The sequence below is a fragment of the Rousettus aegyptiacus genome, unplaced genomic scaffold (assembly GCF_014176215.1).
Source record: "Rousettus aegyptiacus isolate mRouAeg1 unplaced genomic scaffold, mRouAeg1.p scaffold_m13_p_7, whole genome shotgun sequence".
NCBI classification, from domain to species: Eukaryota; Metazoa; Chordata; class Mammalia; order Chiroptera; family Pteropodidae; genus Rousettus; species Rousettus aegyptiacus.
The window spans coordinates 39,700,687-39,726,545 of NW_023416310.1; the positions used below are offsets into that span (position 1 = coordinate 39,700,687).

At 36.4% G+C, this 25,859-nt stretch overlaps 1 protein-coding gene across 14 annotated transcripts in view; it reads left to right on the forward strand.

Moving 5' to 3' along the window:
* The first annotated feature begins 7,159 nt into the window (after nucleotides 1-7,159).
* Nucleotides 7,160-25,859, forward strand: part of EHBP1 (EH domain binding protein 1) — a 292,696-nt gene continuing 273,996 nt past the window's right edge. For 4 of the 14 annotated variants that reach the window (XM_016163001.2, XM_036225110.1, XM_036225112.1 and 1 more), the window contains exons 1-2: nucleotides 7,199-7,280; nucleotides 8,442-8,845. In XM_016163001.2, coding sequence (XP_016018487.2) covers nucleotides 8,742-8,845 — 104 coding nt within the window. In that variant the 5' untranslated portion in view covers nucleotides 7,199-7,280; nucleotides 8,442-8,741. The other 10 variants (XM_016163000.2, XM_016163010.2, XM_036225114.1 and 7 more) reach the window with 6 other exon arrangements.

Below are 25,859 nucleotides of genomic sequence, written 5' to 3' on the forward strand. Positions count from 1 at the left end.
ACTGTAACTTCAATTTTGGCATGTGTTAATTTTGGATTTTTATAATTAAAATAGCATTATTTTATATCTATAATTAAAAAAATGGATCAATTTGTCTAAAGTGATTCAATAAACATAAAATAATGATAAAATAGTAATGGAAATATAATGCAAATAAAGAAATAAACATAAATTGTGAACAGGACTCCAGTGCAAATTATAAATCTGCATAAGCTGTGACAAGTCTATACATGACTGCGCACAAGCAGCCACAAATTGGAAGTACAATAATACATATCTGAAAATTGAATTTCATTGAGTGAGGATATCTATTAATGTTAGTCCCCAGTGCATTATCTTTTATAAGTTAGCTTTTGTGTCATTGTTAAACAAAACAGTCACCTCTCATCAACTGAGATTTTCTACAGCAAACACTAAATAATGGTTTCTAATTAATGGGGAATGTGAATTCCATGAGGGCAGGGATTTTGTGTCTTTTGATGAGCTGTATTCCCAATACTTAGCACAATGCTTTGAGCCTCGTAGATTTACTTAGTATTCATTAGACAATTGTTAATTTAGTAAATGGGCGTTTCACTTAAAAATATCAAAGAAAACCAAAATCACAAAACTGTCATTCAAAGTTGTACTCCTTATAGTAAAACTAGGTACAAGTTACATTGTTGCCTTTAAGCTTGCAAAATCTGCTGAAAAGTAATAAGATTTTAATAAGAGAGAGCAGAATGAACTATTGGCAAATTGTTTGATCAAATATCATTCCTGGGCATTGAAAATATCCATAGCATACAATGTTAATGAGCAATTAATATCATACATGCAGTGGAGCAGTTTCAATTTCCAGCATGACATGTATGAAGAAGTACTCAACAGGTTACTGTTTATCACTGACAACTGCAGGATTGTGGTAATTATTATTTTGTAAACTGTGATGTAAGCTAGAGAAGAGTCATGGGCAAGGTAGCTTTGTGAGTAGCTAGGGAGTGTGTTTTTATAAGAATAAAAGAAGCTGAGCAGTCGATAATAGGTCTCCTATTTTTGCTTCAGTTGTTCAGGAAGGGGTGAATTTTTAAAATATAATCAGTTATGACCTCTAAATATATATATCTTTTTTTGTAAAAAAAAAAAGGTGCAAGTATAACACTCTCCTTTTCTACACTGAAGTATGCTGGTTATCAGGAGAAAGATGCTCACATAGTTTTTTAAATAAATGATGGGACACTGATATTGCCAGATAATAATTCTCAACAAGTGTAACTTAGTACTATACTCAATATCTGAAATAGACAAACATTATCTCAGAGATAAAGTATGGTTTTTAATGTTGGAAATGTCAGGATTTCTCCAGAAGACTGAACTATGGCACAAAAACTTAACTCTTGCTCAACAGTTGACTTTCTTTCCTCGGAGAAAGATAGCAATGATTTATTATTGGAAATATTTTAAAATAGCATCCAAAAATTGTGACAAACTATGAAGAAATATCCAGCAGCTTTCACGAAGTCCTCTTTGCTTCTCAGGCAATGTTCTACTCTCTGTAAGCCCAGTTGCTAATCGAGTGACTTAAAAGAGAGGATCTGGAATGGTATGGCAGCTCTCTCTGGCTTCCATGTGATTGCCCTTGCCCTGGAATTTTTTTCTACCTGGCCTTGCCTAGCCGATTGCCCAAACTGTGCATGAATTGGGTTTATTTTATAACTCTATTCATCTGGGACAGGCTTCTGCAACAGGGCTACTTGGCCCATACCCAGTGTCCTGGTAAGTGGGGTTCTACCTGATTTCAGCTTGCTGCTGTGTTTTGCACTGTTTGAGCTGGAAATGCTTTTTATTTAACACCACATTGGGCAGGGGGGTGTATTAAATGCCCTCCAAGATTGTGAATTCCTACTGATTTTTATTTTGCCTTTCCTGTCTAGCCTTATTATTTCACAATATGTTAAAATATATTATCTTGTTCATACTAAATATAATCATCCAGTAATTATTCAGAAGAAACCACTGGCTGGATGCTGTATTTGGTTACCTAAACTTTATTCCAGTTATTGAAAACACAGAAAAAAAGAAACAAAGGTCAGTCTACTCTTTATAATTCATCAAAATCTCTTAATATTTCATGGGAAATGACCAATAAACTTTAGTCAAGAATACCTATTGATTTTATAGGATATAAATTTATTGAATTTAGCAAAGACTTTTCAGAAAGGCCTCCTAATTCCAACTCAAATCTTTGTTGCAAAAATCCCAGTAATGGTCCACTTACTTTCAATGTGTAAATAACTCTGGTAACTGCATTTACCTTGGCATACACAGCATTTATGGACTGTGACTTTACCATTACAAAGTTATCTAGAGTAATTTGAAAGGTTGGATTGAGAAGATGGTACAGAACAGTAAGAGTACTCTAGAGTCAGAGCTGATATTTAGCTGATCCACAATTAGAATAGCAAGCTGATGGTTTATAGCTGTCATTCAATCTGCTTCCTTTCTCAATAGCAGCCAGCATTACAGATTGCTGCTGGGCCATCTTGGTCTATCAGTAATGCCCCTTTAGGTCTAGTGGCTTCCTCTACACCCTTTTAGGTGTCTGGGAATTATCGTGTTGGGCTTTCAGAAACTTCCAGGTAAAGTTTCACTGTCCATTATGGTAGCTACCAGGCACGTGTGGCTATTTAAATTTAAATTAATTAAAATCAAATAATGTTAAAACTTCAGCACCTCATTTACACTATCCACATTTTAAGTGCTCAGTAGTCCCAAGTGGCTAGAGGCTACAACCAGGTATACTATGTAGCTTTCATCACAGAGAGTTCTATTGAACTGTGCTGCTCTAAAGTCTTGGCTGGACTAGATACAGGGCCCAGCTTTTTCTTAAAGCTCTTGACACCTCCCCAGAGCTCTGACAAGGAAAAAAGAAAATTATCTCTCTCTCAGCTCTCAGATGAGATAGATACTGCCATCTCAGTTGCCCCTTTCCAAGGCTTGTGTCAGAATAGAGCGAGAATAGTGCAGTAAGTCCTGTCCTAGGGACCCACCAGCATCTAGCCTCTCTTTAATTTTCTTCCAACTTTTTCTAGTCTAGGAAATTTATTTTTCATCTCCATGAAGGAAGTTTTATTATTGTTTATGCCAGTACTGTCCAATAGGAACATAATATGAGCCACACATATAATTTAAAGTTTTCCAGTAGCCACATTACAAAAAGCAAAGGAACAAGTGAAATTAATTTTATGCCTTTCATTTAACCCAATATATACAAAATATTATTTTAACAGCTAGTCAATATAAAAATTATTAATAAGATATAGTCTCTTTTTACATGTCTTTGAAATTAATGTATGTTTTATACTTACAGCACATCTCAATTTGGACTAGCCACATTTCAAGTGTTCAATAGTCACATGTGGCTAGAGGTTATTCTATTGAACAGTGCAGGACTCTAACTGGATTCATTACTCCCTAAAGGGCTAGGATTTTGAAACTCAAAAACCAAGGAAAAATTCTGTTTCTCTGCATGCTGTTATACTTCTTTCCTGAAACAATGAACAAAGACCAGCCTCAGTGAGGGTGGGTATGATGCTAAGGGTGTCTTGGGGAGGGGTATAAGAGGAGAAAGCCCATAGGATAAAAAATAACTGGAAAAACAACTACTACAAAAACCATTGGTTAACATTTCAAAGTATTAGCTTGCCACAGCAAATTTTTTACGTACACAAAAATTGCTGTAGGATAAAAATTTTTGCTATGGGTTTAAAAGAAATAATTTATTCGCAGTTAAAAATTATAGTAATATTGTCGTATATAGTATAACTGCTATTATAACTGGAAAACACAGTACAAAAACCTGCAGTTATTATTAGGAGTAAATCTTATTACTATGACCAAGGCACAGATAAATTCTATTAGTAGTTAAACTGTAATAACAAGCTCTGACAATTTTTACTGCAAAAACTGTAAAACCCAAAGATAAGAATTTTATCACCAGTAATGATAATAATTCAAGCCTATGGTTGCATTTCATAGAGTAGAATCTTTATTTTGGAGGTTTCTGAAAGACTAGAAAAGCTGTTTAAGTGAAAGTAATTTCTATCATTTCCAAACTGTTATGGCAGAAATTTAAAGTTTTTGGGTGTAATTTCCATTTATTTCTTTGTATTCTGTCTTCACTCTAAGCTTGATGATATTTGAAGGCAAAACTGAACTGATTTTAAATGTCGAAGCTTCTGTTAAGTAAAACATCTATAAAATTTTGTGATCAACTCTGAAGTCAAATGGACAGAACAATTAAAGTAACTTGTACCCACAGGTTTATTATACGCAGATTAGGCCTGGGGCAGAAAGATGATAAATCAAGACCTGAGTAAACAGGGGATTAGGAAGGGGCAGAACCACAGTGGGCCATTCTATCTCGGAAGAGGGAGGGTCAATAGAATGTACATACTAGTAGGCAAGGGGGATAGGGGCCTTAAAAAGAAGGTAAATTGTAGCATTCCAACAGCTCTCAGCTAATATATGGCATGAAAGGTGGTCATGAGAATTGAGGGTAAGTGAATTCTTAGTGATTATAAAATCCTGAGTCCACAGTGATTATTGATGTTCTACTCTTGATAATCACTGAGTTAATGGAAAAGGAACAATGTAAATGCACTCTTTTGAGATCCTTTAGTCCTTGAAGTAGTGATGTTTCGTAATAACTAAGAATTGTTTGAAGGTCTGTTTGTTTCCTGTTTATGTTGCTACCAAGTACAATAGTAAACATTATCAATTACCATTTATTGACTGTTTACTATGTGCCAGGTACTTTATATACACATCTTCCATCTTCTTAATATCCCAGAAAGGTAGGCATGATTATTTGTTTGACAGAATAGGACTGAGAGAGAGAGAGAGAGAGAGATTAAGCAATGCATGCTGAACATCTTGTTTCTGAAAACAGAACAGGGAATGTATCGTTTATGCACTATTGTTAGTATTTAATATGATCATTACTCAAGTTGATATTCAATAATTATCACCTACCTGGGCAAAAAGATCTTAAAATATTCTATATTAAAGGTTCTTCAATAAATTTAGTTAGCAGAAAGATTGTTTAAATAGAAAAAAAGAGTTACTAGGGAATAAGTAGCTGCTGTATGGGGCCTCCAGGAGTCAGCTTGTAAAATTGAGCTCAGCAGCAGAACAATGTCAAGGTCTGCTTTTAAGCCCTTGGTCTCTTTCTAGCTACCTTTGCAGCTAGAATGAAAAAGAAGAGTTTACATCCAAGAAAAATACTTCCCCTAAAAAGAAGAGCTGTCTTTTGAGAAACTCTTTGTTGGTCTCAAACACACTTTTTTTCTTTTCTTTTTTTAATTTTCTATTAAAGAAAGATATTTAAAACTGATTGCTTTTAAGATAATTTCTTTACAATAAAGTCTTTTTTTTTTTTTCGAGGACACAGTATTAAAAGAAACCATGATGACCACATTAGAAAGTTGGAGAACTTCTGAAGAATAATAATAAATAGGATGCAAAATCCTCCTGATCATCATGTGGGTTGTTCCTGAAGGGCAACTTAGATTAAAATAGTTTGACCATTTCCATAAATTAGCCATTAAAAGAAAAAAAAGCCATACACTTAAAGTCTGTTAATAATGCAGAATATATCATTGTATGAGAGCATAATGACTGTAGGTTGTAGTGACTTAGTAAACCATTCAGGAAGGATATCCAAGAACTCTAAGATGTACACAAAATAACATCGATATAATTATTATAGTTATCTTAATATTTTAAAATTAAGACTATAGCAAAATAAGTAATATATATGTCCTTTTCTGTAAAATGCACATTTTATTGAAATGGAAATAGGTTAAGATATTGGATTCAAGCCTTCTATCTCTCACCCCATCTCTCTTGGTTCTTCAATATCTTTCTCCTCTTTCCTGCTATGTCTACAGATGTGTTCAGTTTTCACCCGTCATTACTCCTGTCCTGTCTCTCAAAAAATCTTCTCTATACCTTAACACCTTTGAAGCTACTTTGTCCATGCACCTTGCTTTCCATCCTTATAAAGATTAAGAATGACCCTTAATTGTTTCCAGGACCCATCATGTTTTTTTGTTTTTGTTTTGTTTTGTTTTGTTTTTGGGGTTTTTTTTTGTATGTTAGCTTCCCTCTTTTTTCAATTTGCCCCTTGCTGGTAAGGTTGCTCCTACTTCTCTCACCATTCCTCCTCGGTCTCTTTCCCACTTTGCTTATTCCTGAAATGTTGGGATTGCCCTTAAATTTCATTCTTTGCACTTTTTCATTCTTTACACCAGAGGTCTGTGAAGCACCTAAAATTGAAGGCAAATTCATGATAAGACATTTTTTTTTTTCCTCCTTGGGAAAGTGTCTATATTCTTAGAAGGGTCCTTGGCTCTTTTAACAAGGTTAAGTACCTCTGCTCTCACACTCTTAAGTTATTTCATCCTTTTTTGCCTATTAATCACCCTTCTTATATGCCAGCCACTCCCCAATCTGTGTACGGTTCCTACCAGGGCAAAAAGACCGACAAACGAATAGGAGAAACCCAAGATTCAAAGAAATGTTGAATCAGAACGAGATGAAATTGCACTGTAAATATTTTATGTCTAGCTTTTGTCTTTGAATCTTGTTGAGGACCAGCTGACAATGTTAGACGGGGACAGGCAGGGTCACTACTTCACAGTTTGTTATGGGGAAAACCCCAGGAGAAATCGGGTGAAAAAAGGGCACAAACACCCCAGTTGTTTAGTGGCGAAAGAAAGGGCGCACCCAGCTCCTAGGGTGGGGAAAGGAGAGAACGGGAGAGAAAACCACAGTAACCTCACTGGCAGCGAAGCCAGACTCGGGTTTTGCTACCACGAACTCAAGCCAGAAACCCTGCCCGGCACCCGGCGCGCGCGTTGACAGACGTCCACCTTCAGCAACCATTTTCCAGTTCACCATAAACATCCTTATTCCTCCAGTGTATCGCTTCCCTCTCCAAGCCAATCAGATGAGTGGGCGGGGTCGTCCTCGGTTCCAATTTGAGTTTTTTTTTTTTTTTCCCAATAAGAAGGGTACACTGTGGTGCGCCGCGTTCCGGCTAGGGGAAAAACACCTCCAGAGCTAGGGAGTGGAGCCTCTGTGATGGGCACCCGGGTTGGCCAATGAGGCGCCCCCGTCGCTCAAAGGCTCTCCAGCCTGGGTAGGCGGGGCATGTGCGGGGCCCCACCAATGGCGGCTGGGCGGACGGAGGTTGAGCTGCCGTGGGTAGGGTTAGTGTGAGAGGTGCGGCGGGGGAGGTAATGATGATGGTGGCGGAGGAGGAAGGCGGGGTAGGGGGTGCTGGGCGCTGAGCGGAGGCTCTGGCCGGGTTTTGTAGGGTGGGGGACAGTTGCGGGGTGACTCCGTCCGGGAGGGGGCGGGCGTGAGGCGCGCCGTCCGCCTGAGGGGCTGCAGACCCGGGCTCCCGGGAGCGCCGCGGCTGGCTCGGCTGTTCCATGTGGCTCCGGCGGGGATGGAGGACTCGGTGGCGGCGGCGGCGGCTGCTGCTGCGGCGGCGACGGAGGAGCGGCGCTGAGGAGGGAACCGGGCCAGACTCTGCCCGACAGCGGGATTAGAGGTGTGAGGAGGAGGCGGGAGTGGATGTGCGGCGGGGCCGGGGTTCGGGGACGAGGCTAGGGTCTTCTGGCATAGCCTGATGACAGGGATCGCGGGCGAGCACCTCTTGCCTCTGCTGAGGGCCAGGGGGTCTGGGCTCTGTGCGTGAAGAGAGGAGGCTCCGGCGGGCGACTGTTCCCTGAAGATGGGGGAGGGAGGCAACGCACCCCGCACCCTGCACGGTGCGCTTGCCGGGCTGGTCATTGCTTCACGCCCAGGCAGGAGTTTCCATTTCTCTCCGGTTGGCAGCGAAGGTGAAGGAGAACCCAAAGGGACTGAAGCCGGGACATTGCCCTCCCTCTGCCGTGAGATTTCCCTCCACTCCTCTCTCTCCATCCATTTCCCTCTCCAACTCAGCAACAGCATTCCTCTCCGCTCCTTAATTTGTTCCAAGCACATATTCTAGGACTCGAGGCTATTAATTATCGACTGAAAAACAAAGTTTATTTTAAAATACTCCACTCCTCCCTTTGACTTGCCATGGACATTAAACAGCATCCCTAGACTTTCCCGCTCTGCTCGCCCTTCTCTGATGCTAGGAGGGGGAGGTAGGACCCGGACTTGCGTCTCTGGATTGTTGTTGATGCTGATTACCAGATGTGTTGCCCCACGTCTTCGGTGTGAATTGCCATTTTTTCCTTGGTGTCTTGCATCCTTGATGTTATTGGCTTTTGAGGTTGGTGTTTTGTTTCATTGTTTGAAAAACATGCGGAGAACTGGGATTGTTGCAGTGTTATCTAACATGGGTGGTTAGTCATTTGTCATGCTTCTCTCATATTTTTTCTCTTTGTTTTGCTTTTCAGCCCTCCAGAATACACATCATATAGCCCCTGAGGTGGAATGGTGATGTCTCCATAAGGGAACCTCTTCTCACTCATCCTGTCATGTATATCACACTGTTCTTGACTGGGCCATTCATTTAAGATGGGATTTACCCTGTGAAACAGGGAGAAGACTTATGGACCCCAAACATCATTTCAAGTTGTAGTTGAGTTCTTAAAAGTACAGAGATACATGCAAAGCTTTTTTGCTTTGGACCCTCTGCTTTGTTAAAGCTGCATTGCTGCTAACCCAAAACTGCTTCAGTGTATTGACTGATCATCATGGCTTCAGTTTGGAAGAGACTGCAGCGTGTAGGAAAACATGCATCCAAGTTCCAATTTGTGGCCTCCTACCAGGAGCTAATGGTTGAGTGTACCAAGAAATGGTAAGATGTGCCGGGGGGGTAGAGTTTGCTCTGCTGTGGCCTAAATTCACTGTGGCTTAAACTCTGCTTCTTCTGACAGCAGATTTACCTTTCTGTAATGCACAAGTGTGTAGAAGCTGGGTTGAATGCAGAGTACACTAAGAAGTAATATGGTGTGCACTGTTGCTGCTGGTATCATCCCTGTGGATTTTAATTACTGTACTTCAGTATGGCTCAGGGGACTATAATTGAGAGCACACTAAGTACAATAACTTTGATTTTTACAATTTTAAGGATATGAAGAATGGTTATTAAAATATTATAAACATGCATTTGTTTTAATGTAACATATATGTTTTAAAAGCATTTTAATCCAAAAATCTTTACTATTGGGTGATGATAATCTATTTTGTTTTTGATTTTTCATTTTTCTTTGCTTAAGATAAAGAATTTTTCATTATTTCAATAATGGAATGCCAGTCCACACAACCTTAGAAATTCTGTTGTTATATGCTTAGTCAGGCAACTGTGTTTTATTTTAATTGCCAAATGGGGTACATTTCTTGGCCAGACTTAGCAATTAGTAGTGCTTGTCTATGATTCGCTTCTTTCCACTTGAGCAAAGTAAATTTAGGGTTTTTCTTTTCATTGCCCTGAATGATAGGCAAAAAATTTTATTTAGTGAGAGAAAAAAGTTAATCTTAAACAAATAGTCCTTTGAGTTTTGATTTATTGCAGTGATTAAGCAGTATTACTGCAAAAATAAGTCCATTTCATAGTCCACAGACTATATAGTCTCATGCCTGTGTTAACCTCTTTTTAACATCCTTTTTATTAGGTGAAAAAGATAGCTTACTCTTTTCTAGAACTCTTAAAGCACATTTGGATATTTATTTAGAAACTAGTTCCCGAGTGATTTTTCTGGAACTTTTTAGGAATATTTTATATGCAACTCAAGAAATACAGGTACTGATAACCTACTTTATATTGTGGCTTTAGAGTTGAATATGACATAATCCCCACCCTCAAGGAGCTCACAGTTCAGAGTAATGACAGTCATGTGAATAAATTCATTGTGATAAATGCAATAAGACAAATATCTATGGTATAGGATTTTAATCTCTCTCTGTCACTTAACAGTTGGGTATCCTTGGGGACAGGTTATTTAATTCTCTGTGGTTTAGTTTCCATATCCACAAAGGTTATAATGATACTAGTTCTTAGGAAGAATTATTGTGAAGATTAAATGAGTTAATACATGTAAAATGCTTGAAACTGTCAGGCACATAGTAAATGCCCAATAAATGCCATTATTACTTACAATGTTGGCAGAGGAAGAAATTTTAAACTCTTAAGGGTAGGGAGTAGGGTCTTGGGATAGTTTCCTGGGATCTTAGCTGGGTTTTGAAAGATTCATAGTAGTTGGTCAGGAAGCCAAAGGGGGAAGAAATGAAGGAAATTCTAGACTGAAGCAACAGCCTATGCAAAAGCATGGAGGTATCAAGTAACATGGGGTATGTTGGAAATTCAAGCAATGTGGTTTGATAATGATGGGGCTTAAAGTGCAGGATGCGGGGAGTACAATGGGATATGATGTTTGAGAAGTAGGCAGGGTTCAAATCATGGAAAGTTATGTGCTTTTATATTATGGCATTGACTTTATTGTATGGGTGATGGGAACAAAGTGAAAAGTTTTGAGTGGAAGAGACATTAGGTTTGCATTTTGGAAAATCACTTGAATGACAGTATGATGGAGTAATTATCACAGTGGAAAGGGTGATTGGAGGCAGTGATGTTAGGGTAGCTGTTGCAATAGATAAGGTGAGGGAAAAGGCTTAAACTAAGGCAAAGTCAGAGAGAATGGATCGGAGGAACATTTAGGACACAATGGATAAGTGGTGGTCATTTCAATTGAAGGTCTGGAAAGCATGGAGATGAGGGAGGGGGAAAGTTCCAAGTTGACACCCAAGTTTCTGGCTTGGAAGACTTGAATGTACTACTAACCAAACTAGGGAATACATGAGGGAGATCTTGATTACAAGTATTTCTTAACTTGGCAGTATACTGGGAGCATCACCTTTAAGATGGTTCAGTTAAAATCTCTTTTCTAAGGGATATAGAACATATCAGGTGCCCACAAAATCAGTTTCTTCTCCACAGTTTGCAGCATTTCCGAATCTTTTTCTCTTTGAGAAGTATGTTACTGTTAATGTGTCTCAAGGTGAAAGCAAGAATGAAAATTTAACTTGATTAAAGTCGAATAGATGGCTCGATTATTTTTAAGGATGGCCATTATGGTACACCTATTAAATTAGATCTTTATGATAGAATCTGGCCTTAGCATTGGAAACAGTTGGATGTTCTAGAATATTCAGACATATAGTCTGAATATTTTGCTTTTTTTTTTTCTCTCATTTAACAATATAGTTTAAAGCTAACAAGGTGACAGCCCCAAAGAATACATATTTGTTTGATGTACTGGAATTTTATTTATAAGTAGATCCTTATATAGAACTTTGAGATCTTTTTAATATATGAACATTTGTTGTAATGACTTTCAGTTAGTATTTCTTTTGCTTCATTTTACAGTAGTAGGTTCCTGTGATAAATAGATATTAGGCCCAATTTCTGTACTTTTATCATACAGTTTTATTCCTTTTTTTCCTTCCTCCTTTCCTTCCTTCCTTTCCTTTCCTTTTCTTTCCTCTCCTCTCCTCTCCTCTCCTCTCCTCTCCTCTCCTCTCCTCTCCTCTCCTCTCCTCTTCTCTTCTCTTCTTTCTCTTCTCTTCCTCTTCCTCTTCCTCTTCTCTTTTCCTGTTCCTCATTTTGGTCCTTGCAAGAAGTCTTAAATTATTGGATGTATATGTGCTGAATTAGAAACTATTTAAAGGACATAAGAAAAAATAGACTTGGACACATACTAAGAACATTTTTTATCAGTTACTTTTACATTTTAGGTATTATTTTGAGGATTATGGAAGAATAAAAGGAGAGGAAGGAATTTTAGAGATGCCAATTGAGTAAAAGGAAAGACATTAGTAATAGCATTGAAGATAAATTGTGAGTATTAAGAGGATATGAAAATACACCTGTTATAAATTAGAGAAGATGGAATAAACTATAAAAAGAAAGAACAGTTAACATTCTCTTGGGATTGTGCCTTTGGCGGTAACCTGTGTATATAGGTGCCATTGCTTTTTAGAACTTTACTACTTAAAGTGTTTTCTGAGAAGCAGGAGCATTTGCAGCACTTGGGAACCTGTTAGAATTGCTGACTCTCAGGCCTTGCCCTAGACGTACTGAAACAAAATCTGCGTTTTAATAAAATCTACAGTATACATATTAAAGTTGAGGAAGTGGTATTTTAAAATAAGGTTTTCAACATTAGTAAATGCCCATTTATGACTCCAGGATAAAGTATATTCAGAATACACTGACTTCTGCATGAATTCAAAACTCAAGAGAATGAAGATGAAACTCAAGGGATTCAGAAAAGTTATACAAAATGTATTGATGGTAGAGGGTACTGGGAATCAGGATATATTTTCCGAGAGTGAATGTGTTACTTCTGTGATTATGGAGAAGAGAAACTTTTCCCATGTTCTCTTGTTATGACCATAGGGTATGAGCCTGGACATGATAGATAACAGGATGAAGGGTTTAAAGAGGTCACTCTTTATATGTAGGCTATGAGCAAACTCACACTACTTTGCCTTCGATGAAAGGATGGATTCTATAGATTAAAGGGTTTGGAATTTCTGTTTTCTCTTTGTTGCCGTTTATAGTATTTTGCCTTTGCCTTCACTGATGCAGCCTGAGTTTCCTTAGTTCAACAGAGTCCATTTCCTTATTCTTTCATGGTGTAGTGGTTCTAGAACTTTGGTCAGGAACAAAAACCAGAATAATTTTTATTTGTCTTGGAGGAGGAACGTATACTGTGAGGTTCTGTTCCTCATTGCTCCTGGACTGCCAGATAGAGGCTATGGCAAATTTGGAGATAAGGGTTTATATTCCCTACTCTTGTCTCCGGGTCATTTAATTATTAATCTCACTTAACTGATGCAGCTGTTGGCAAGTGGTGAGACTGGCCTCTGGAGATGAGTTTGAGAGAAATAGACTGTGCCCTCTTTTATCTTTTAGTTTATTTGTTACCTTATTCTTTTATCACCTGCAGGCCTTTAGATTTCTGAGTAAAGTCTTCACAGTATGAGTCCTCAGTGGCTATTCAGGTTTTTAAGGAAGCTGCTTGAAAGTTGGCAAGTTGTGATAATTTAAGTTGCAAAATTCAGTTCTGGTAGTACTTCCTTAATATATGATGAGAACCATTATGTATGAGCATGTATATTATTTTTCCGTGTATGTGTCTGCATTGTCTAAATATACAAATATATTTTATAAATGTTTTTATATTCTAACTAATTCTAAGTATGGCATTCAAAAAGTATTTAAAATATATTTTTCTTAAAGAGACAAATATATTTGTTTCTGATTTTTCTGTCATACAAGAATTCTTTTTTTTTTAATTTTTAAGATATAATTTATTTTTAAAATAGGTAATATAATCACATGGTTCAAAATTCTAGAGGTACAGAAAGGTGTGTGTATATCTCTGAAAGTAACTCTTCATTTTTTCCATTATTCCACACCTCTTTGCAAACTGTGTGACCTCAGGACCTGAAAAATTTAAAAAGTAGCTCTTCCAATGCTTAAGTTTGTGACACTGGCCTGTTAGATAAAATATAAACTCCTTAATCTGATGTTCCAGGCTCTCTGTAACTGATCCCAATTTAGTTTTCCAATTGGACATCAGAATGCTACATGCACTTCAAGTATTAACGAGTTTATGAAGGCCAAATTACATTAATAAGTATTAAGATCTACTTCTTTGGGTAGATTAAGTAAGCATTTCTCTGTTGACCATCTAATAGAGTGAGATAGAGGTACATCAGCCTTGATGTAAAGAACCTATTTTTGAAATACATTTTTAGAAAATAATTAATTGAAAACAACTGTTTTAGGAGTACGTAGAAGGCCAGTGTGTTTGGAACACAGTAGAACAAAGGGTAAAATGATAAAGAGGTAGGGCCTGCGGGGAAGGTAGGGGTTAGATCATGTGCAGCCTTGAAGTCATGGTGAGGGCTTTTGGATTTTAAGTGTGATAGGAAGCCATTGGAGATGTTTAAGCAGGGAAGTGACATAATATGATTATTCTGGATACTTTCTGGAATATGAACTTGTGTGAGTAAAATTGGAAGTAAGGATACCACTTAGGAGGCTATTGCAGTAGTCCAGGTAGCAAAGAGGTAGTGGTTCAGGTGATGAGAAATGGTGCTGTATGTAGGTAGGTAACACACACGTACTACCACCACACTTTATTGAGTTATAACTTACACTTTTACATACAATAAAATGCATCCATTTTAAGTGTACAATATGTTTTGACATATGTATACACCTGTGTAACTGGAAATACATTTTTTTGAAGGTAAAGTTGACAGGACTTAATGATGTATTAAATGTGATCTAAAGTGAGAGATGGATCAATAATGACTAGGTTTTTGGCCTGAGTAACAAGGTGAATGTAATAATTACAGGGAAGGGAAACACTTGGGGAAGACTAGATTTGGTGTGAAGGAGAAATCAAGAATTGGGTTTGCTTTTCTTAAAGTTTCAGACATACAGATGGAGATATTAATTAAGCAGTTAATTATAAGAGTTTCGAGCTCAGGAAGGAGGCTGGAGTCACTTGTAGTCATACTTGCTTAACGATGGTGATACCTTCTGAAAAATGTACAGTTAGGTGATTTTGCTGTGCGAACATCATAGAGTGCACTTACACAAACCTAGCTGTTATAGCCTCCAACACACAAAGCTATCCAGTATAGCCTGTTGCTCCTAGGTTATAAACCTGTATAGCATGTTATCATACTGAATATTGTAAGCAATTGTAACACAATGGTAATATTTGTGTATCTAAACATTGGAAAGGTACAGTACAAATATGGTCTAACGGATAAAAAATAGTACATCTGTATAGGGCACTTATCATGAATATAGCTTGCAGATCTGGAAGTTGCTCTGTGTAAGTTGATTAATGAATGGTGAGTGAGTGCGAAGACCTAGGACATTACTGTGTACTATTGTAGATCTTACAAACACTGTCCCACAAGCCCTACCCCTGCTTCCTTCCATGAACAGGGATATGGGCTGGATTGATTGGAAATATCGAGAATAAACTGGCTGGTTAAGGTGTAGATGATCACCGTAATAGTGACTGTCAGAAGGGAGTGAAAGGTGGCCTGGGGATAAATAAGAATAAGAAATCAAGATGGAGAGAGAAATCAACAAAGGATAGGGGATTGTCATGGCAATTTGGTTTTGGCTATTGCATGCTGGAGTAGTGGTCAGATTAAGGAACTACGCAGTATTAAAAAATATAGGGTGTTTAACATGGAGAGAGAGGGTATAGAACTGAGGACTTAATGTTTTGACTTTGGAAATTTGTTTTTGGTTCCATTGACCCTATCTGGCACAAAGGTCTCCCTCTGACATTGAAATGATGGAAGAAATAAAAATTATCTATGCTTTACATCATTACAACCTGAAAATATTTCCAAAGTACAGGGACAGACTGGCTCCATACTACCACAGAAAGCTTTTACTAAAGTGACAGTGACACTTAATACTTATTAAGGTAGCACCTGTGAGCTTGTGTCCTTGTACAGGATCTTAGGTCCTCAACAAAGAATTTACAACAGTGTACTCTGAAAACCATCAAGCTAAATCTGGGAGGGCTGTAGTGGCCTCTGAATATATAGCCCTTGGGGGACACAGGCTCCTCTCTGCTGAAACAGGTCAGTGGCTGACTGATTGGAATATAATCTGGGTTCTCAAAATTGAGTTGGTGAGAGAGAGAGAATCTATTGCCAAGCCCTACAGATACTGCTACCTTCAGAGAAAAAAATTCCTCCTGTACCACATATCCTTTCATTTCTCTTAACAAAACACAAATCCATTATAATCTAATAGGACCAGTGTCATATTCACAGTCCATCATTGTTATGTGGTGCATGACTGTATGTAGATAGAGTTTATAACCATGGGGCTAAAGGAAATTTCCTGTTGTATACATGTAGATTAAGAGGACTGAAGACTGAGCCTTAGGACATTTCAACATATAAGATAGGGAAGAAGAAAAAAGCCAGTAAAGATAACTGAAAACAAGCGTTTGGGAGGTAGAAGGTAAATTAGGAAAGTGTGCTTTTCAGGGAACCAAGTGCATAATGTATCAGGAAAGGTGTGGCTAGCTGAGTCAAAATACTTTCGAGAGGTTGGGTAAGATGACCATTGGCTTTGGCAAGGTAGAAAGAGTTGGTGGGCATCCTTGAGGAATGCTTTCAGTAGAGTGGTGGAGATGAAAGCATGATTAGATTGGGTTAGAGCAAAAGAAGTGGATACAGTGAGTAGAGGTATTTTTCTTAGAGAATGTTGCTACGAAGGAGAGAAGTAGGTAGTAGACGAGAGGAATGAGGGGTCAAGGTATATCTTTTGTGTGGAAGATATTGCAGCACCTTTGAATGCTGATAAAAATTGCTGACAAAGAAGGAAAAACTGATGATGTGCTGGGATAGGAGGTAACTTCAGAAGAAAAGTCCTTGAGTGAGAAAAAGGGAACAGGTTCTAGTACCCAAGGGAAATGTGCAAGGATTGCTAGGTAGCGCCAAGGACCTTCCTAACTTTGTAGTCATAAATTTAAAGTGAATGCAAGAAGCAAGTTTGCATATTTTAATTCAGCTATGTTCTGTGTTTGAGGGCAGGCCTAGAACAGGCAGAGTTGGATTTAACCAGGAATGGATTTTGTCAGGAATGCATAACTTAGGAAAGAAGGGCAAAGAGACTAAGAGAGAATACTCATGAGTGGTTATAATGAGGAACCATAGAATATAAGATGGAAAAGGAGGAAAATAAAAACATGAATGGTAGGGTGGTCAATATAAAAGTGAAGGAGATAATGATTTTGAGATTTTAAAGAGGTCAAATAGTTATTAGGGTTAGTATGCTAGAATGAACGAGCTAGAAACATGGGAGATGGGAGTCAGATTGAGGTGCTTGATTTTGGAAGATGTAGGTAACAGTAATGACAAGATACAGGTGGCAGTCTCCTTTGTATCACATTTGCTTATCAGTTTTTTAGAAAATACATCCTCAAGTAAAAAGAAAATGTCCTTTTTAAAATTAAATTTGTGGTGTGATATTGGTTAATAAAATTATATTGGTTTCAAGTACACAATTCAATAATACATCATCTGTATATTGCATAGTGTGTTCACCCAAAGTCAAATCTTCCATTGTCATATGCTGACCCCTTTCACCCTTATCTACCCCTCTCCCCACCCTTTAACCCTTTGGTAACCACTAAACTGTTTGTCTGTGTTTTTGAGTTTTTGTTTTGTTCGTTTGTTGCTTTCATTTTTATATCCCACATGTGAATGAAATCTGGTTCTCAACTTTTTCTGTCTGACTTATTTTGCTTAGCACAATAATCTCAAGATCCATCCATGTTATCTCAAATGGTAGTATATTATCTTTTCTTATGGCTGAATATTCCATTGTATATATGTACCATATCTTCATCCAGTCATCTACTGAAGGACACTTTAGTTGTTTCCATGTGAATAATGCTGCAGTGAACATCAGGGTGCAACCTTTATGGATAAATGTTTTCAAATTCTTTGGGTAAATACCCAGAAGAGGGATTACTGGGTCATATAATAAATCTGTTCTTAATTTTTTGAGGAATCTCCATACTGTTCTTCAGATGTTTTTAATAGACATGCTATATACTTTAAATATGAGTATACTTTAATTTCTTTTTTAAAAAATATATTTAAGTAGGATTTCTTCCTATATTTTTGAATGGGTTGTCTTTGTACTTCCAAGTGCTCCTGTTCCTCTTTAGACGCTATAGCTGTTAGGGGATGACCATGGCAGTTGGTGGTTGAAATGAAATGAAGATTTTTAGAAGAGGGTGGTCAAGGAATTTAGAGGCAAAAGTGTGGGACAGATTATATGGCTCTTGAAGTTGCTGAGAATATTTGGAAGAGAACTGGTTAAGAAATGGACTAAGGGGCTAAAATCTTAGTGAATGAGGAAAGAGATGGGGGAGAAAGTTTTACTTTGCAAAGTATTCTGTTACAAGTTATATAAATCTTGAACACCATTTTCTTTGAAACATAATAGCACAGTCTTCTTTTCCATGTGGCGAATTGTCAAAGGTGGATATAATTTTAGTAGATAATAAACGGATATGTTACTTTGTTAGTTATTTTGTTAATGTTTTACAGACATATTTTAAAAAAACAAACAAACTAGAATTGTTACATGTAGTACTTTATCCAGATTTTAAGTGTTTATTCCATGTGAAGTTCAGCTGTACAAATTCAGTTGTGGCGGGTTATTTAAGGAAAACGGTGGAGTCCCTTTCTGCCATAATTGGACATTGCAGTGCTTATATCATGTTTGCCTCCACAGGAGACTCAGTGTGCCTCTAAATGGTTGGCAAATTTTGACCTGATCCAAGCAGCCTCTTTTGTAAAATAAGTTTTATTGGAGTATAGCCATGTCTACCTGTTTACGTATTGTCTGTGGTTGTGTCATGCTAAAATGGCAGAGTTGAGTAGTTACTACACAGACTGCATGGCTGCAGAATTTAAAATACTGGTCCTTTAAGAAAAAGTTTAGAGACCTCTGCTCTAAATCATTGGAATTACTTGAAGCTAGTGTTTGTGAAATCTAGAGTATAGTACTTTTCTGTCCTTGTGCCTAACCTCCAAAGTATTAGTTTAATACTATTGTAGTCTAACTGCATAAACAATAGTGGGGAATCTGTTGTGCCTGCTTTCCAGACCCATAGAAAGAAATTTAGTATAGCTTTGAGGAGCATTTAGCTCTGTGTATGTAAAAAAATATGTATTTTTCTGGCCGTGTAACCTTGGACAAATTACTTAACCTCTTAGTACCACATCTGTAAAATGGCGATGATAATAACAGTGTTCCCAGGATAGATTTTTTTGGACAAATTAGATAATACATGTAAAGTGGTTAGAACAGTGCCTGATATACAGTAAATGTTACCCATTGTTATAATTATCTTTATCATATTATTTAAGCAATAAGTAATGAAGAGTGCTATTTAGAGAAAAAAGGGGTAGAGTAAGTGAGAATACTGAAAATATAACCTGAACTTTTAAGAGTGTTAGAGAAATATGAACTATCTCAGAAGATTGAAGTGACACAAGAGGTGAGAGTAAACAGGGAGTGTGCTAGCAGAAGCACAGTGTTGAAATGAACTAAGTTTTGACAATACTTTGGCTTAGGGGGGAAGGAAGTACATATTTTTACTTCTGGAGCAAAATCAGTTCATAAGGTTTTATAGCTTTATTTCTTTTTTAATAATCATTTTAAGTAATATGGCTAAGGAAACTAACTTAATTCCTCCAAAGTAGAATTAATTTGCGCGCGCGCGCGCGCGTGTGTGTGTGTGTGTGTGTGTATGTGTGCATACACACAGGCTACAGTGACTATGATATTTAGGATATATTTCTTTATGACAGTTTTTCTTTAATTTTTTTTTCCTTGTCATAAGTCTTTTAAATGAACCCATTGAGCAAATAGTATCTTTTGGTAGTGTACAATTCCCTTATTTTGGTTTCAAATCTTGTTTTACGTATTTTAAAAGTTGACTTTTAAAATGAAATTTTAAGAAATTATGTGAAGTTCTACCTCTTTTAATTAAGTTTCACATTGTTTTTGCAGTAGGATGCTCAGAGAACTTAAAATTAGGCTTTTATAGAAACATGCTATTGATGCATCAGATGTGTTCTAATTTTGTGGAAAATTTCAACAAAAGAGTCACTGAAGTAGTTTATTGCACAATATAAAAATAGTCCAGTGTGCTGGAGGAAAAACTGTACAAGCATTTTGAACTGAATGCTCAATAGGGATGTTCATCTTCATCAGGGCTTTTGCATATTTTTTAAAAGGAGTGGGACTGAGTTAGTGAAATGGGGCAGTAAAATTACTATGTCAGTGTGTTTGTCTTATTTTTCACTTTTAGTGATATTTTTAGGCAGTTTTACTAATAGGCAATCTTTAGGTGCTAAAGATTTTCTTTGGTAAATTCGATCTATTAAGAAATATATCCTGGTGTTATTAATCCCAGTGATGTTATTTTAAAAACACTTTTAAAATAAAAAACACTTCAAAAGGACCTTAATACCTCAATAACAATAAACAAGATTGACTTTAATGCAAAGAAGTTATCACTTTAAAAGCTGATATATTGCCTATGTCCAAAAGAGTTTGTCAGCTTAAGAATTAAATATAACACTATGTTGACTAATTTAGGGATATAAATAGAACAGAGATAGGCTTGAGGAGCAGAGAGTACATGTTACCAGGCACTTAAGAGGAGTTACCGTTGAACACTGAACTTGTTTCTGAGTTTACTGGCAGCTGAGGCAAAAAGGGAAGCACACTGGCTCACATAATATTCCTTCTGGCAAAAGAAAACATTCAAATTCATTGGCAGAGACTTTTCTTAGAACTTAATTCAAAGAAGATTTTTATTATGGAAAACAAAAAAGTATGGCATTGGATAAAATCTCCAACTAGAAAAGACTCAGACTGTTAAGTTGGATGTTTATATCGACCCTTCAGAAAGACCCTTTATGAGAGAGTGTGGCAGAGAAACCTAGTTTTCTGATCATCTAATTTAAATGAAGGGTACAGTTATTTATAAGAGTGGGTATTTAAAATGAATCATCCAGTTCTATGCTGTCCAGTATAGAAACAACTAATCACATGTGACAGTTTACATCTGAATTTAAATTAACTTACTTCAGTTCCTCAGTCATGTTAACCACATTTCAAATGCTCACTAGCCACATGGAGCCAGGGGCTACCATATTGGACCCTGCAAATGTGGAACATTTCCATCATCACAAAAAGTTTTATTGGACAGTGCTGTTTTAGCTATTTCCTCTCAAACTGGCTGATTTCAGAATTGCTGGGGCATTTTGCAAATATGAAGATTTCCATGACCATTAGAAAGTCCTGGTTTTGTAGGTCTGGAATGGTGCTCACAAATCTCTCATTTTAGAAATTCCCCAATTGGTTAAGATCGTCAAGCCAGGTTTTAAAACTACTATAATTCATTCTTTCTCAAATATCTGTCTGAAGTAAAGCTTTGGCAGATGCCTGATGACAGTTCCTATTGGTACTCCAGAAATGTTGAAAATTTGAATTGAATTTTCTTCCTTTAGTTCAGTTTTGTTGTTAAAAGTGAGCAATGTACTTTATGCCACATATAAAGCTGTCAAATTAATATAAACTTTAGAACAGCTTCATTCATTCATTGAAAAAAAAAAAAAAAAGACTAGTTCTTTTCCAAAGAAGTAAGGACTATTGGGGTATAGCTAAAGATAGAATAATTTTTTTTCTAGAAGTTTTGAAACTTCTCATGTATTTGCACTGTCATACTTCTAGGTAACATCCCTAGAGCTGTTGATTTTTTTCTCTGAAGTATGCTTTAATTTTCACTCCAGTTTTTCTATTGCCACCGCCTTGGTGGCATCCTTCGTCATCTCTTGCCAAGCCCATGGTTCCCAGACTTTGCACTTTGGAGCCCAGAAGGCACTGCAGAGAACTCACAGGTGTTCCAAGAGCTGCTTACAAATTTTAAAGAAAACACAGCAGCTTACAAATTTTCCACACAGAAGTAGTTCATTTTCTAAATTACACTTCTACATTCCTTCTAATAATACTGTATTTTTACAAAGCAGAGTTTTTGGTAGTTGCTATAACAAAGAGCAAGAGCAAGTACCATGTAAAAATATATATGGTGCATGAAAAGGCGAAGGCAGTGTTCAATCTGATTCTAAGGTTTGAGAAGTTGTGCAGTACCCAACACAGGTGCTAAATTGTTGGGACATACATCTTTTTTAAGTTGTTTAGACCTGACTTCTTAGTAGACAGAGTGGTTAGCTATGTCTTGTGGCCTGTGAAAAAATTACTGACACATCAAGGGCCTTGTAAACCTAGAAAGCTTGGGAACCTCTGGTGTAGGCTTTTGTGATAGCCCTTAACACTTTCCTAGCCCTTTCTGATTCTTTATATTACTGCCATAGCTATTCTTCTAAAATGAACCTTCTAGATTTCCCCTTTGTTTATAGGATACTGTTAGTATGGTCATTTTAATCTGTAACTCTATCTTTATTCTGTTTTGTGAGTCTTCCAAAAATTTATAAGTATTTTTCCATTATAGTCGACATACAACATTATATTAGTTTCAAGTGTACAACATAGTGATTAGGCATTTATATAACTTATGAAGTGATCACCCCGCTAAGTCTTACTAGTCTTCCAACTATTCCCTTTAAGTATGCTAAATCTACTTTGCTACATGCAAATAGTTTCCCTCAAACATCTTTCATTTTTCTCTGTCCCCTTCCAAAACTCATTAAATGCAAAGAGCATGTAGTAATACTCTATCTCAAAGTAACTTAATTGAAACTGAGTTTATTCATGCAGTAAGTAGATTTAGAAATTGAGTTTAATGATTCAGCTTTAATTTGAAGAGTACTCTGATTTACAAAATAATCTTTTAAAATTTGGTTTCTTTACTGTTTAAACTTTTTATTGAAATTATGTTTAAAAGAGTTGCAAAAATAGTATAGAAGTAGAACTGCTGGGTCACTTGATAACTTTAACTTCTTGGAACTGCCAAACCCTTTCCAAAGTGATGACATCATTTTATATTACCACTAACAACATAAAATTTCTTCACATCCTTGCCAGCACACCTTATTGTCTTTTATTTTAGCCATCCTAGTAGGTATAAAGTGGTATGTTACTGTAGTTTTGATTTGCATTTCTCCAGTTGCTGGATGCCACAGTCTTTTTCATGTGTTTTATTGGCCATTTGTATATATGTTTTTCGGAGAAATGTGTATTCTGATCCTGTGCTCAATTTTAAGTAGGTTATTTTTATCTTTAGCATTGCATTATAAGAGTTCTATGTGATTTCTAAATATTTTCTCTTAGTGAGTTGTCTTTTCACTTTCTTGGTGGTGTCTTTTGATGCATAAAAGGTTTTAGATTTCATGAAGTCTAATTTAGTTATTATTGTTACTTGTGCGTTAGTGTTGTATCTAAGACTATTTTGAGTTAATTTTTGTGTATGTTATAAGGAAGGGGTTCAACTTCGTTCCTTTGCATGTGAATAGCCAGTTATTCTAGAACCATTTGTTGAGTCTGAATATATTTTTACTGTTTCTTTTTGTACAAATGAGCAGGTATATGTACTTTTTCCCTTATTTTTTATTCTTTACACAAAAGGTAGGAAAATACTACCGGTACTTTCACTTTGCTTTTCACTTAAAGATATATCCTGGAGATCATTCCATATCATTTCATAGAGATCACCTTCATCCAATGTTGATAATTATTACCTAAAGCCCTTAGTTTATTTTACATTAGGGTTCCCTCTTTGTGTTGTGTATGCATGGGTTTTAACAAATTTCTAGTGAGATGCCTGCATAGCAATATCATACAGAAGTTTCACTGTCCTAAAAATCCCCTGAACTTCACCTATTCATTCCTCTTTTTCTTTTCCTGAATCCCTGGGAACCACTGATTCCATGGCTTTGCCTTTTTCAAAATGTCATACAATGTGAATTATATATTAATTAGCCTTTTGAGATTGGGTTCTTTCACTTAGTAATATGCATTGAAAGTTCTTCTGTATCTTTTTGTGGCTTGATAACTAATTTCTTTCTAGTGCTGAATAATATTCCAGTGTATGGATATACCACAGTTTGTTTATTTATTCGTCCATTGAGACATCTTGTTGATTCCAAATTTGGGTAATTGTGAATAAAGCTGCTATAAACATTTGTGTACAGGTTTTGTGTGGAATATAAGTTTTCATCTCATTTGGGTGAATACCAATGAGCAAAATTTCTTATCCTTTGGTAAGGATATGATTATTTTCGTAAGAAACTGCTAAACTGTCTTCCAAAGTGCCTGTATCATTTTGCATTCCCACCAGCAGTGAATGAGAGTTCCTTTTGCTCCACATTATCTGGATTTGATAAGTCAGTGCTTTGAATTCTCACTGTTGTAATAGGTGTGTAGTGGTATCTTGTTTTAATTTACAAATTCCTAGTGATGTGATTTTGAGCATCTTTTCATATGCCTATTTTCCATTTGTATATCTTCTTTGGTGAAATGTCCAGATCACTTGCCCATTTAAAAAATCAGATTGATGTTTTCTTCTTGTTGAGTTTTAAGAGTTCTTTGTATATTTAGGATCTGTCCTTTATCAGATATATGTTTTGCAAATATTTTCTCCTGACTTGTGGCTTGTCTTTTCATTTTCCAAATATGTGTTTTACACAGCCTAAGTTTTTAATTTTAATGAAGTCCAACTTACCATTTTTTTTTCTTTCATGGATAATGCTTTTGGTGTTGTGAAAGGTATAAAGTCTGTATCTAGATTCATTCCAGCACAGTTTGTTCATTCATCCAGGAATAGTTCAAAAGATTATCTTTTCTCCATTAAATTGCCTTTGTTGCTCTGTCATAGATAAGTTGACTGTCTTTCGTGTGGATTTATTTCTAGGTTCTTTATTCTGTTGTTCTGTATTTGTCTATTCTTTCACCAATCCTACACTGTCTTGATTACTGTTTGCTTTATAATAAGTCCTGAAGTTGGTTGTGTTAGTCTTCTCACTTTGTTCTCCTTCAATATTGTGTTAGCTATTTGGAATCCTTTGCCTCTCCATATAAACTTTAGAATTAGCTTGTTGACATCCATAAAATAACTTGCTTGGATTTTGATTGGGATTGCATTGAACCTGTAGATCAAGTTGGGAAGAACTGATATCTTGGCACTATCAAATCTTATTCCAGGTACAGAGAGTTTTTCCATTCATTTAAATCTTTGATTTATTTTCATAAAAGTTTTATATTATTCCACATATGTGTGTGTGTGTGTGTGTATGTTTGTTAGATTTATACCTAAGTATATCATTTTTTACTGCTAATGTAAAGAGTAATATGTTTCAAATTCCAGTTATTCATTGCTGGTATATAATAAAACAATTGACTTGTGTTTTAACCTTGTACCCTCCAACCTTGCTATGGTTGCTTATTTGTTTCAGGATTTTTTTTGTTGATTTTTGGGGATTTTCTGCATGGATAATCATGCCATGTATAAACAAAGTTTTGTTTTTTTCTTCCCAACTTGTATATCTTTTATTTGCCTTTTTTATCTTACTTCCTTAGCTAGGACTTCCAGTATGATTTGAGTAGGTGTGACGAGAGCAGAAGACATCCTTGCCTTGTCCCACCTTAGTGGGAAAGCACCAGTTTTCTTACCATTAAGTATGGTGTTAGCTGTAGCTTTTTTGTAGATGTTCTTTACCAAGTTGAGGAAGTTCCTCTCTATTCTTAGTTGGCTGAACATTTTTATCATGAATGACTGTTGGATTTTATTAGATATGATTATAATTTTTCTTTTTTAGTTTGTTAATATGATGGAGGATTACATTGATTTTTCTAATGTCAAATTAGCCTTGCATGCCTGGAATAAATACCACTTGGTTGCAGTGTATAGGCTTTTTTAAATGCATTATTAGATTTGATTTACTGATATTTTCTTGAGGAATTTTGCATTTGTGTTCATCAGAGATATAGGGCTGTAGTTTTCCTCTCTGATACTGTTTTTGTCTGTTTTGGGTATCAGGGTAATATTGGCCCCATAGAATGAGTTATTAGTATTCTTTCAGCTTTCACTTTTTGGAGGAGATTGTCCAGAGAATTAGTTTAATTTTTTTCTTAAATGTTTGATAGAATTCACCGATAAACCCGTCTGGCCCTGATACTTTGTTTTAGAAGGCTATTAATTATTAATTAAATTTCTTTAATAGATATCGGACTCTTCAGGTTATTTATTTCTCATTATACTGATTTG